At 39.0% G+C, this 13745-nt stretch overlaps 2 protein-coding genes across 3 annotated transcripts in view; both read left to right on the top strand.

Annotated features, from left to right (window-relative positions):
- The first annotated feature begins 7 nt into the window (after positions 1-7).
- Positions 8-10482, top strand: kif15 (kinesin family member 15). Of its 2 annotated transcripts, none has more exons than XM_026152194.1 (35): positions 8-183; positions 393-423; positions 1023-1206; positions 1342-1418; positions 1532-1569; positions 1660-1757; positions 1848-2027; positions 2188-2397; positions 2492-2617; positions 2889-3011; positions 3122-3269; positions 3384-3475; positions 3561-3770; positions 4009-4186; positions 4286-4427; positions 4624-4765; positions 4875-5042; positions 5140-5268; positions 5350-5455; positions 5576-5741; positions 6266-6416; positions 6530-6615; positions 6716-6794; positions 6897-6983; positions 7066-7170; positions 7279-7401; positions 7513-7659; positions 7753-7848; positions 8258-8422; positions 8648-8751; positions 8843-8909; positions 9000-9037; positions 9161-9293; positions 9792-9923; positions 10029-10482. In XM_026152194.1, exons 1-35 carry the CDS (start codon positions 165-167, stop codon positions 10104-10106), a joined length of 4158 nt encoding a protein of 1385 aa, XP_026007979.1. In that variant the 5' UTR covers positions 8-164; the 3' UTR covers positions 10107-10482. The 2 variants fall into 2 exon arrangements, with proteins under 2 accessions (XP_026007979.1, XP_026007978.1); XM_026152193.1 differs by having other exon boundaries at positions 1020-1206; positions 10029-10481.
- A 1334-nt stretch (positions 10483-11816) lies between these two features.
- The window catches only part of tdrd9 (tudor domain containing 9), a 38408-nt gene continuing 36479 nt past the window's right edge, over positions 11817-13745 (top strand). The window contains exon 1 of the mRNA XM_026151030.1: positions 11817-12243. Within this exon, the coding sequence (XP_026006815.1) occupies positions 12113-12243 (131 nt within the window). The 5' untranslated portion in view covers positions 11817-12112. The remainder of the gene's footprint in view (positions 12244-13745) is intronic.

Below are 13745 nucleotides of genomic sequence, written 5' to 3'. Positions count from 1 at the left end.
GTCCCGTTCAATAGTCTGTTCATAAGGAAGAAGAAGAAGAAGTAGGAGCAAACTTGCCCGCCAATTTCGAAGGATGTAAACAGTGCTGTCTTCCTGCCTCTGTTAATCGAAATGTTGTGAAAAATATATTTTACCAGGAAACTGAGAATATTCGGCTGTCAACAATGAATTCCAGTGGGAAAGGTAGAGCAGCACAAATGCATGTTTTTGTTGTTCAGCTAACAGGAGTAAAATTAGCTTAAACGCTGCTATGAAACTCGATGCCTGGCATCGAGTATGTATGGAAGCTCTAAGCATGATACTTGAACGCTGTATTATTAATGAAGCTTTAGCTCTAAAAACGACTTGCAAAGCTAAATCAACATCTAACATGGTCATGATTTTGTTAACAGGCTCTGCTGATTCAGCTCACCTTGCTGCCAGGTAATCATACTTTGTCACGCCGTCTGTTTTTTTTTAGTTTAAAACGCTGACGCTACAAACCTAAAAGGATAACGGTAAAATGAAACCAGAGCTGCTTCATACTAATACGACCCTAACTCTGTTGCTACCAAGAAGGATCAAAAGAAAACTGTTTCCCTCCTTATGATTAGGAGTTAAGTGACTAAATGTAATGACCAAAGTGAGATAGTTGGTCACATCGTTAGGATTGATCTCTAAAAGGGCTGTAATTTGTATGGATTAGCAAACATGCAGGCTCACAAACTATGTTGGTGTAATCTGTTTGTAAAAATAAATTTCTCAGCTGTATGCAGCACATTTATGGAGCAGGAAAAGTAAAATAAAAATGAGCCAATGTAATGAAATAATGCACGCAATAATGCATAGTGTTGTTGCTGGTACGGTGTGTGGCTAATGAGGCCACTTTAACTGTTATTTTGATGCTTTTGGAAAGACAATAGTTATAGTTAAAACAACCATGCAGTAAATTAGCAGCTGCTCTTTTTAACAGTGTTTAACTCTTGCTATTTTCACCTTAAATATCTTGCTCTTTGTCGTGTTATTATCTGGGCTTAAAGCAGTGAGAGCGACTCTATTAAAGTCTTTGTCAGAGTACGACCTCTGACCCGGGACACTGGGCTGACCACAGATGGCGATCAGAACCTGTGTCTCTCTGTCACGTCACCAAACACCATCCGTTTGCTCTCAAAACCAGAACCACGAACCTTCACCTATGATCATGTTGCTGATATGGACACCACACAGGTTTGAGGCACATTATTGATTATTCGGTTATAAAAATGCCACTGTGTCACTGTTAATATTAATTGTCTAAATTTTATTTTACTGATCTGAGATGTAGCTTTTATGACTAAAAAAGTAATTGTAACATTTCTACAGGATGCTGTATTTTCCAGTGTGGCCAAGAATATTGTTGAGTCGTGCATGAATGGATATAACGGTACAATATTTGCCTAGTAAGTGATCTTCCCATTCTTTACTTCATAAAATCAATTTATGGCACAGCCAGTCTTCAGTGTGCTTAATGTGAATTACCCATTTGGTTCCTTATTGGTCTCCTCTTTTGCAGTGGACAAACAGGCTCTGGAAAAACCTTCACCATGCTTGGTGCGGCTTCTGTAATATCACTTACATTTTAGAATAAATATGATCGAACAATCATATAACCTAAAATAATTTTTCTCTCTTTTGCTTCAGGGCCATCCGAGCTGGATAATTTCACAGATGATCTAAGGGGGGTCATTCCTCGAAGTTTTGAGTACCTGTTTTTTCTCATCAACAGGGAAGTGGAAAGGGTGAGCACTAACATTTTATTATCTTGAAAGACATATTGTTCAAATTTGTTCTTTAAATGAATTTTTCACTTGTTCTCCCCTCCCCAACAGTCTTCTCAGTCCAAGAGTTTCCTCTGCAAATGTTCATTTATTGAGATATACAATGAACAAATTTATGACCTTCTGGACACGGCCTCAGCCAGCCTTTTTCTCAGGGAGAACATCAAGAAAGGTGTCTTTGTTGAGGGAGTCGTGGAGAAGTTTGTGAACTCAGCGGCTGAAGCGTACCAGGTATAAAGTCCCAGTTTGTTGTGGCTGATGGTTCTTATGTTTACTGTCTAACCAATTAGAATGTATGAAACCTGTATGTTCTTGTATGTGAATTTATCCAGTTTCATAAAAACAAAACAAGCTGTGGGACTGTATAAAATGTGTGTTTTAAACCATTTAGGTGCTCTCTATGGGCTGGCGCAATCGACGTGTGGCCTCTACCTCGATGAATCGCGAGTCTTCGAGATCCCACGCAGTGTTCACTATGACTTTGGAGTCCAAGGAGTCCATCAATGAAGTGGTGAACATCCGAATGTCTCAGCTGAACCTGGTTGATCTGGCAGGGTCTGAGAGGCAGAAAGACACACACACAGAGGGCTCGAGATTGAAGGTGAAGGCTTTGTGTCTTAATGCCCTCACACTATTGGACCTACATTGTTTTATGGTCTCTAAAAGTTGCTGTCTGCTCTGCTTCTGTTGCTCAGGAGGCCAGCAGTATCAATCGCTCCCTCATGTGCCTTGGCCAGGTGATCATGGCGCTGGTGGACGTGTCTAATGGAAAGAATCGCCACATCTGCTACAGGGATTCAAAGCTCACCTTTCTGCTCAGGGTATGTGTAGATGCAAATTCAGGAGGATGTAGCATGGAAATAATAATTGCAGACATGCGCCACAGTCAGGCATTATCGTTGCAGTGCTTGATTTTTAAGGTTTTCTCTCTTTATTTTAGGTCTTAACTTGCAAATGTGATTTCCTAGGTTGTAGAGTATGGATTGCAGTGAATATATGAGATTCATAAAATTTCACAGTGTAACTTCTGGGGAATTATATGTGAAATAATGTTCAGATATATTAACAATTCTATTGTCACTGTAATTTCAGGACTCTCTTGGAGGGAATGCCAAGACTTACATCATAGCCAACGTCCACCCTGGTTCAAAGTGTTTTGGAGAAACATTGTCCACCCTGCAGTTTGCCCAGAGAGCAAAGTTGATCAAAAATAAGGTATAAGTCATAAGAGCCAAATACTTAGTTAAAACTTAGAATTAACAAGTGTGTCTTGATTTCTCACTACAGTTTTTTCCTATCTCTGTATAATTATTGTGCCTTGCCAGGCTGTCATCAATGAAGATACACAGGGAAATGTGAAGCAGCTGCAGGCTGAAGTGAAGAAGCTGAAGGAGCAGCTTGCTCAGGCGCTCACATCTCAGGGAGTGGACTATGGGAGAGACATAGCACCAGGAGGACCTGAACTTCACATGGGTAACAATGAATCAAACATATGTTAATGTTCAGCCCGTTAACAACCTGTTTAAACCGTTTTAGAGTTCAGCATAGACTAAGTTACTTTTTTTTTTTTTATTCTAACCAATCCAGGCTCATCCATCGAGACTCATCATGATGTCTCATATAAAGCAAAGTTTATGTCTGCTATTCGTCTGTGGAAGAAACAAGATGAGGAAAAAAAGGCAAGATGAAGCTTTTATTTGTTTATTTTGCCACGTATTTTAAAAACCTATAGTGAAACTTATAGTTACGTTTGATTGTTCTCAGGCGCTACTCACCAAGGTGGCCCAACTAGAGGAGGCCTGGGCGCAAAAAGACAAGTTTATCCATTCCAGCCGAATGATTGTCAGGTTTCGAGAAGACCACATCTCTCGCCTGGAGAAAAAACTGAAGGCAGGGGAAAACTTGCTGTCAGACAAGGACTCTCAGGCTCTGATTGATCAGCTGAAAGAAGAGATTAAGATCTTGAAGGATCAGGTACAAATGTCAGCCCACTGCTTAAATTAAAGGCTTTGAAACTATATCTGCATATTGTATAGATGCAAGCTGTAGGAGAAACTAAAATCAAAATACACTCCAGTGGCATATATATTTTTCTTCATATAACAACATGGCAAAAGCAAGGTTACATGTGCCATAATTAATTTCTCACTTTCTTCACCACCACACTCTTTATTTTTATTTATTTTTTTAAAACACTTCTGCCTTGAACAAGGTTGAACATCACCCAAAGATGACTCGCTACGCTGCAGAGAATTACAGCCTCAGAGAGGAGAACCGTCAGCTACGTTCGCTTGAATCAGTGGTGAAAGCTCAAGAAGTTGCAGCCCAAGTTGCTGTGGAGATTGAAGAGGCCTTTCAGAAAGCTGTGGAGTCAGAGAGACCCACAGAAAGTAAGATTGCCATCCAAAAATTGGAGAATTATGTTTGGAAAAATAAAACTGTGAATTATAATATACTGTTGTTTTTAATTATCACTTGTTGCTCCACAGCTTCAGAAGTCTCTTCAGCCTCTGTGGCTACAGATACCACCTCGGCAGCGACAATTGAGAAACTCAATGCCAAGCTCCTTCAGAGACAGTCAGACCTGACAGGGGCCCTTCAGGCTTTTGAAGAGTACAAAGATGTCACCAAGTAAGAGTTAAAGAGGTTCTTTAATATAAATCTGATGTTAACATCCCTTCTACCTCTTGTAGAAGAGGTATCATATATGAAAACACAGCTCAGCTTTGATTTCTGTGTCAAAAATGTATTTAAAAGAATTTTTAATATGTATTATTTAAATCACAAATAAACTTCACGAAGATTAAAGTGGTGCTTTGTGTTTCAGGAAGCAGATGGCTCAGCTCGAGTCTGAGAAACGATACCTTGAGAAGTCCAACAAACATTTGGAGAAGATTCTGGAAGCTACAAATGCTTATAACAAACAGGAGGTTTCTGAACTGAACCGAATTCATGTTGAAACTCTAAAGGTTAGTCGTTGCAAAAATGACTAACTATAAGGTAACATTAGGTCCAATCTCTATTTAGGATTATGAAAAAATGAATTGGGCTTCAATAATGAAATATCTATTGTACCAGATTCTCAGCACGCCCACCAGAGGATACAACTTGCGGTCCCGCCTCGTGCCGCTCTCCAGCCCGGAGCACCTGAATGGGATGGACGGTAATGAAAACGGCATTTGGTCGGAGCAGCCTCCATCAGACATGACTGAGATGGCCCTGACGGAGGAACTGCGTCAAGTGCAGGTAAAGCAGTGTGGATTTTTGTCTGCATATACTATGCAAATAAAATGACCGCATAAAGTCCACTTATTGTGTTAAACTTTTTCTGATTTGTCATCAGGATCAAGCTAGCCGCATCCAGGCGCAGTTGAATGAAGAGGAGCTGAAGAACAGCAAGATGCTGCAAGAAATCTCCAAACTTGAGGAACAGGTGGCTGTGATAACTCAGGAATCTGACTGCAAGGACGAGGTAGAAATGTTTAATTTGCATGAGAAATTGGAAAATGTCCTTTTTAAAATTGATTTCCTGATTATTTACACTGTTGTACAGCAACTTTCTACTGAAAGAAATAACTGGAATAAAGATCAACTCTGTCTGCAAGAAACTATTAACAACCTGCAACAGAGCCTTCAGTCTGAACAGCAAGCTGCAGAAGGTTAGTCTGTGATGTTTCTGCTGATTGCATGAACTTGTGCTCATCTTAAGAAATGTAAGAACTTTTGACTTTAGCCAGCGATGGGAAAAGTTTGCCACGGTCCTTTTGCACTTCTTTCAGTTCTGAGGAGCGAGATCCGTGACCTGCGCTTGGTGCTGCAGTCGTCCGATAAGGAGCTGGCCTCTGTGAAGAACAAGCTAATAGACAGTCAGAGCGAGCAGCAGAGAGAGATGAGTCAGCTCTCCAACAGTCTGATCAGCACACAGCTCCAACTTGACAAAGTCCAGTAAGCATGAGTCAAATACTGGGGTGGACAACATTTTTTCTTTTTCTTAGAGAGCCATGCTATGTAGAACCACATGTAGAACAACTGAATTGAAGTTGATGAAAATGATGCTGAATTATGGAAAGTCTGTTGAAAACAAATCTGTGTTGATGTTGTTTCAAAAGCTTTCAATTCAGTTTAGGATTGTGTTAATACTGATAAATGTGCTTTCTCCATAAATTTATTATAATGGCGCTGTGTGTTACACAACTGTGTGACATTTAGCTTTATGGGAACATAAAGACTATCAAATCAACTCGCGTTAAATATAGAGTTGAAGGAAAATATGTGTGGCCATCACCAGAGAGCTGTAACGGTTCATTACAGAAAACAGTTTGCCCAGTTCCCTCTGTTTGAATCCAGTTAAATAGCAGTAAAGCAGCCAATAAAGTAGAGGGGGCTGGATTTAAGTGGTTCTTATTTTTTGCAGTGCTGTGGCCTCATTAGTATGTTGATGTGTTCACGTGACAACATCTTCATTCCAGGCTGGAGTGGGAGCAGCTTCTGGAGCAGCATCGGACACTTCAGGATTCGTTTGACCAGCTTCAAGCTGAGGCCAAGTTTGAGGCTGATCAGTCAAGACAGCAGCTGGATGACAGGCAGAAGGAGATCGACGAACTGAAAGCCGAGATCATGGTGAGTGAACTCGCAGGGTTTACGACAGCTTTGTCTGAAAATGTTGCCATGATGTTTACTTTCTATCCTTAATTTTTATTTATTTATTTATTTATTTATTTATTTTACTGTAGAAATTGAATAATTCTCTGCAAACTGAGCAGGAGCACACAAACACCTTAGTCTCCCAGTTAAAGGAAAACAAAGAAAGTACATCAAAGTAAGTTCTGCACAGTTAAAACTTTTAATCTTTTTTTTTTTTTTTGTCTCCTAAAATGTTAAATTACTACATTAACATGGGTCGCTTTCGTATCCTTCAGGGAACTTCTTGAAACAGTGGAGCAGAATGCACAACTCAAAAAACAAGTCTCAGACTTGATAACACAAAATCAACAACAGGTCAGTCTTAAGAACAAGGTGTATCTCTGCAAATAAAAAAACTTTCATATAAGTATTTGCAGCCTAGTCGTTAAACCTGCTTGTTTCATTTTTGTTTCAAAGGTGTCCACTCTTGCTGATCTTGAACAAAATCTTACCTCTGCCAAGGAAAGCATAAAAAGCTTGGAACAGAAGACTGAACAGGACAAAGTAAGCCTCGTATCTTTAATTCCTCAAATATGGCTTCTGTATTTCTACTGCCCTTCTAAAAACTGCTTGTAATGTTTTACAGGATGTTGTTTTAGACCTTATTAACCAAACCAGAGACCTCCGCAGTGAGCTGAGCCACAAGGACCAGACCATTGTTCATCTTAATGAAGATATCAGAGACATCACTGTAATCTTACTCCTACGTTATCCTTATACTGTTTGCTGTAGTTACCCTTTACGTTACACAACCATTTTATAGTGCATTTTTATACAGTTAATCTCATTGCTCTTCCAGGCCAAATGCAACGCTGCATGCTGTGAAAGGGACAACATCAAGGAGCAAAAGTGTAAGATGCAGGAAGAAATCTGTGACCTTAAAGAAACTTTAGACAGGAGGGTGGCATCCAACAAAATAGAGGTAATGAAATGACTGTAAATGAATTTGTGGTGTTTTGTAGATTCATCACAAGTAATTAAGAGCAAAGAATAGAGTTGAATGATACAAATTGTATATATTGTGTGTCTTCAGGTTGAGGTTTTGCAGGAGGAGATTGTTTATGCCACTGAGGAGGTTGAAAGGCTTACTAAAGTCTTAGATGAGCAAAACAGCCTCCTGCAGGCATCTCAAGAGCAAACCGCCAAGAAGGATATCATTATACAGAATCTGCAGCAGAAGGTAAAGTTTTTTTATTTTGTTTTATTTATTCAATTAAGTCAATCAAATAACACATCAATGTTACCAATTTCCCTAATTTCTACCTTTTACCAGCTGCAACGACAGCAAGAAGCTGTCGAGAAAACTATCAGGAATGGAGCTTTCCAGCCACCCGTTGAACCGACAGTAACGCCTAAATCGTTTCCTCGGGTAAAACCTGCTTATGTTTTTAACATCTACCTGGTCACTGGTGCCCAAATTTAGCTTAACATCCAACCGTGGCTTACCCAAATTGAGAAGCTGCAAGTCATGGCTCAGTGGTCTCATGGTTAACATGTTCACCTTGCATATGAAAGATCTCTAATGCGACACCAGAAGAAGACACAAAAACCAAACGTCAGGGTGTCACAAGCTGAAGTTAAGTAGAGGCTTGTGTCAGAAAGTGTAAAATCTTTGCCTATCAACCATGTGTGCTTGTTTAACCTAGCCCTAACATACCTGGTGAACGTGAAGAAGTTAAATATCCCTTCATAAATGTATGTTTTTAAATTTGCACTTAAGAACATAGCATATACAAACTTTCTTGTTTATTTCTTTTTTCCCTCTTTTTAAATTTAAGACACCCTGTACCCCTGGAAGTTTCAACAGGGACCTGAGCCAGGTGCTGGAAATCCAGGAGCGGGAGCTGGAGAATAGACGCTCTTCCATGATGACCATGGAAATTCTTTTATCAGAGCTGAATGCTGAGAGAGCTGCCAAAAATGAGGAAATCGAACGGCTTAAGGTATATTTGTGGAAAAATTAATGAATCTATAATCTTTCATAATTAGACTGATTTATATCAAGTAGCTTTGTTTTTATAGATTCGAATAAGTTCTTTATGAAGTTCTTATTGAAGTTGCTGTATTTAAATATTTTTTTATTTGCATTTTTCATGAAATGCTTGTCATGAATGCATCCTATTTGAATATATACACAACATTCATATACTGTATTGCCTTTCTCCCAGACGCAGCTCAGTGAGAAAGAGATGGTTCGAATGGAGATCCAGGCTTTGCTTGATAAGTTTTACACTAAGCAGAACCAGATGACCCAAAATGGAAATAATAACGGGTTGAGTATCTTGAAGATTATGCAATCCTCAGGCCACCTATAATGAAAAAGTATAAATAAAATAAATAATGCTACCTTGCATGTGTTTCAGTGAAGAGTTGAATGAAGCCTTCAAGCACTCCATTCTTAAAGAGCTAGATGAGGAGAGAACAGAGAAGGTCTGCATCTGTTCTTCTGCTTTAAAATTCTATCATTAATGAAGTTACCGATAATTATTCATGTCCTGTTTCTCTTGTATTTATTAACAGAGCAAAATGATGCAGAAGCTTTCAGAAACTCAAAAAAAGTAAGCATCTGCATGGATTGGTGTCATCAGATTGATCTGTTTGCTCTTGCATAATGCTTCAAACCTTTTTTTAAGCTTCAGATTTTACAGCCTGCTCTGTTTTCTTCTCCTCTCTGCGATTAGATTGCAGGCGCAGGAGTCTATGTTGGTTCAGTCTCAGACCTGCATTCAAGAGCTCACCACTGAGCTGAGAAACCGCTGTCTAGAGCTGAGAGAGACGAACCAGAGGATAGTGGAGGAAGAGAAATTAATCCAGGTAAAAATCATGTGCCATACAAAGATTGTGCTATGCATAGCCGTCTCATTTTACATCTGGAACACTGGGTCCAGATTTACAAAGACAATATAGTATTTTTAAGACTAATACTGTTGCCAACAGAGTTGTTGTTTTGTTTTTCTAACATTTGTTATGTGTAGTGATTTATGAGTCCTTAAAGTGCAGTTTTAAAATAATCTTATTTTATTGTCACTATGAATTGGGGATTACTCCTTTATGTTCTGCCTGACTCAGCTCTGATCAGCTGGTTGATTCTGGATCTTCCCTGTGTTATTAACCGGGAAGTTCAGGGTGTTTCTCCCCTCTCTTCTTTACCCTTATACATTTTCATTTATTGGCTCTTATAAATGTTGATACGGATATCGGTAAAGAGCCAGTATTATATATATTGCTATGGGTCGGGGTCTAGCATATTGCACATTTGTGAACCTACAGGTGGCTTTTGTGACTTCTGCAACTTTTTGTGCTTTCTTACAGGAGATTGAGGTTCTCCGTAAACAGAACATTAAGCTGTCTGAGGAGAATGGAAAACTTGTGGGACACAAGAATCACAAACAGAGGATTGAGTATCTCGTTAAGCTTAAGAAGGACAACACAAAACTTCAGGAGGTAACTATGTTCTCCTCTAAGACTAAAGAAGGCTTTTCTATGACCAGGTGAATACTGATAACTCATGACATCAATCAAATCTGTGCATTTCTTTGTGTTTTCAAGGAAAACGAAAAGCTCCGAACGGAGATTAGCTTAATGCGCGAGAACACTGGATGTCCACCGCTGGAGTTAAACCTCTGATGCTTGTTTGAACAGTCAAATCTTTTTTTCTTCTTTTTTTTTTTTTTTTAAATATAAGTTTATGTTTTTTCTGCCATAATGTTATTCTACTTCTGTTTTTTGGACTTTGACACTGTGCTGTGACTAAACCTCTGTTAGTGCAGGCCCACGTTTTCTTGGTCCTGTTAGGTTAGATTGATATCACGTTGTTCTCTGGTTATGGAGTCTGTGTTCACATTTTGTCGGTGTATATGCTTGGTGCTGTGTTGTATGACTGAAGATTTGAATTCTGTACATGGCATTGTTAGTTGCCGTTTTACCATTGTAGTGATGTATATCCAATGAATTTCTTTTTCTTTTCTTTTTTTTAGCACAATGAACTTAAAAAAAAAAAAAAAAATACTGCAATTAAATTTTTTCTCTTTTCTAAGTTTGAATGTCAGTATTTCGGAGCCTGATCCAAATGTTTTATTTTATCTGAACAACAGCAGGAATCCCCAAAATCATCCTTGTTAAACCTACAAATGTCATGGCTGTTGGGTCTGTGTTTCCACAAGCCCCGCTAATTCTAGAGACTTATTCATCATGAAGAAAACAAGACAGTCGATCGATCAATCACTTGCGCAAGGGAGGCCTGTGTCCACCACGAAAATGACCTCACATCTGACCTCCCTTGCTGCCTTTTATTGAGAGACAGTTCACACAAAAAAAACATCAGAACAAAGCCACGCCCACATGGTTCTAAGGTGTGTGTGTGTGTGTGTGTGTGTGTGTGTGTGTGTGTGTGTGTGTGTGTGTGTGTGTGTGTGTGTGTGTGTGTGTGTGTGTGTGTGTGTGTGTGTGTGTGTGTGTGTGTGTGTGTGCTCCATACAAAGGGGAGGAAGTTTACCAACATCAAACAGACCTTCACAAGGATGTGCCTGTGATAAAAACACTACTGCCCCTCCCCACTCAGAACCTCGTGAATCTGGGGAGGGGAGGACAGAAAGAATTCCTTTCACAGAGTTAAAACAATGTACAAATGGTAAACATAAAATGACAAACATTTAACAATTCACTCTAACAATGGCCCAATTGAATATAAAGAATTTCTGCACCTCCCCAAAGCTTCAATCAGAAATCTGATTAACACAAATGAAGATGAAGTATCTTCTCTTTGGCTTCGCAGATTCATTTTTATCCTCTTTTAATTTTCTATTTACTTTATTTGCAGTTTCTCATTTCCTACCTGATAGTTACTGCTCCTTTCTACCTGTTTACTCACTAATGACAGAAAATATGGGACAGAATACCTGGTAACTTAAGTCATTTGGATTTGTTCTATGAGTTCTGATTACTTCACTAAATTCATGCCCCAGTGGGACATCCAAGCCCACACCTTAGAAATCACTATGCTAAATATTAAGTTAACACAAATGCTTACATCTGTTTAAGAAATTTGTTTGGCATTTTACATGAGACAGTGCACAAACATAAATCTGATTTTAAGCTGTCAAGTATGTCTTTAGATATAAAACATCCAACCGAATTAGCTTTCAGTGGTTTAAAAAATAGATAGTGGAGATCACCTAAACAGGTAAGTCATAATTGATAGTAATTTCTCTGATTTTGTTCTTTAATATAGAAATATTTTATTTGGTTGCTATCATTATTGTGACAAATCGTATACAATAATTATCTTCTTGCCTAGTTCCACATACCAAAGGTATTACAGTTAACTAAAATGTTTTCATTTGTTAGTCATGTAAAAACAAACCAAGAGCAGAAAAATTAACAATAATACTATGACTAGTACAGTATTAACTATAACAATTTTGGTTACCCTGTTCGTGGTGTATCTTCTGTGGGTGCTGATAACTTGTTTATAAGGTTCATTTAAAAAACAGACAGAGAGACAGGTAGACTTGCCATTTTTATTCCAACCGCCAGTGGGAGACCTTAGAGCTGCGCCTGCCTCACGTGTTTTCGTCTTCGTGTTACCCGCTATCACAGCGAAGTGGGAAAAAAAATACAATTACTGGCGCAAAATGAAGAAAATATTTACCGCTGAACAAATATCGGACTGGTTCACTTCAGGGAACAGGTTTGCGAACATTAAACTCACAGAAGAAGTGGCTGAGAGGAAGTCAGACGATGAACCATCGTCGAAAGAGAGCAGGTATGATGGTTTAGTTAGCGTAAACGTGGTTGACCTTAAGCTAAGTAGCATGCTAGCATGGTCTAGCTTTGCATTCAGGTGTTAGACACTTAAATATTTTAGAAAAATTAATGGCGTATGGTTTTGTTGTTGTTGCTAGATTTAGCTGCTCAAAGTGATACCGTTAAATTGTTTTTAACTTATCAAGTGTTTTAAGTCGTTGGCGGACATATACATCATGTCTCAGCTTGGCAGCAAGTATTGGAAAGTGAAGTTCAAATAGAAGAAATTACATTGTAGACATGCTTAAATGTCACCGTAATGGGTAAATGCGTAACGACCAAAATTAACACAAATTATTCCGGATCTGTAGAAAACAAACGGGGGGATATTTTAATGGTTTCATCCATACAGCTGCACGTTTTTGTATGGTTTTCCTAAAACCTCGAATCTGAATGTATTTTAACCTTTGTTTTTACACTGCCAGTGGTCTTTTTTTTAAGTATTCAAATTGAGATAAGGGTAAAAACTCCGGTGTCATCCAAGCAAATGCACACTGTTTTAAGAAATGTAACAAATATTTGCTCTACCAAAGCTACCAGATTCCTCTTAAAATCTTACACTAGATCCCCTAATACAGGGGTGGGGGAACTCCAGGCCTCAAGGGCCGGTGTCCTGCAGGTCTTAGATGTGTCCTTGATCCAACATAGCTGATTTAAATGGCCAACTTGCCTCCTCAACTGAATTTGGAAGACCATGCAGGCACAGAGAATACCAGCATGGACAGTAAAAATGAGGCAGAACAGGTAGCCCCAAACGGAAGGACCAGTCAAAACTAATTGAGGATCTTATTCCTAAACAAGGGGCTAACTCTCTAGCATGGAGATAGTTTGGTTATGAAAAGTCTGACATGGACCAGAAATCTGTACTCTGCAAATAATACCACAAACAGGTCCCCACCACAGACGTAAGCATGACAAACCTCTTCTACCACCTATGCAAGAATCACGTGAGAGAGTTTACAGATGAGAAGCAAAAAAGAGCCCTCAGGTTCTCAAAATAAACCTTAGACTTAAATGTTAGAACAGACTTTTCCCCGCAGCACGCCATATAATAAACTCGTACAAAGAAAATTGGCGGCCGTTACAACTTGTGTCTAAAAATATATATAGTTATATTGAATTGGTCAAAACACTTGACTCCAGGTACACGATGAGTTGCCCGAGATGTCTTTTAAGTTCTCGAGAAGCCTGGTAATGAACTAGTTTTGATTCAGGTGTATTGACCCAGGGTGATATCTCAAACCTGCCGGACACCGGCCCTTGAGGCCTGGAGTTCCCCACCACTGACCTAATATTATAAGGGTGGATGCTGTTGATGTGTGTCTGATAAACAGTCCCAAAGATGGACTGCATAAGTCCCCACATTTTCTTACCATGTTGTTTGATGCAGGTCATCTAAAACAGACAAGTGAAAAATATCATTTTGTCTTTGCATGTTTTTCTTTATTTTAAGGTTTTCAT

This window comes from Astatotilapia calliptera, chromosome 19 (assembly GCF_900246225.1).
Source record: "Astatotilapia calliptera chromosome 19, fAstCal1.2, whole genome shotgun sequence".
Lineage (NCBI taxonomy): Eukaryota > Metazoa > Chordata > Actinopteri > Cichliformes > Cichlidae > Astatotilapia > Astatotilapia calliptera.
The sequence above is the reverse complement of the archived record's forward strand: the minus strand, read 5'-3'. Positions and strand labels throughout refer to the sequence as shown.

What these genes read in the sequence shown, in the direction of transcription:
- kif15 (XM_026152193.1), top strand. An exon ending in CGCCTAAATCGTTTCCTCGG is followed by an intron (nt 7,849 to 8,257) that starts GTAAAACCTGCT and finishes TTTAAATTTAAG; the next exon opens with ACACCCTGTACCCCTGGAAG. An exon ending in CTTTCAGAAACTCAAAAAAA is followed by an intron (nt 9,038 to 9,160) that starts GTAAGCATCTGC and finishes CTCTGCGATTAG; the next exon opens with ATTGCAGGCGCAGGAGTCTA.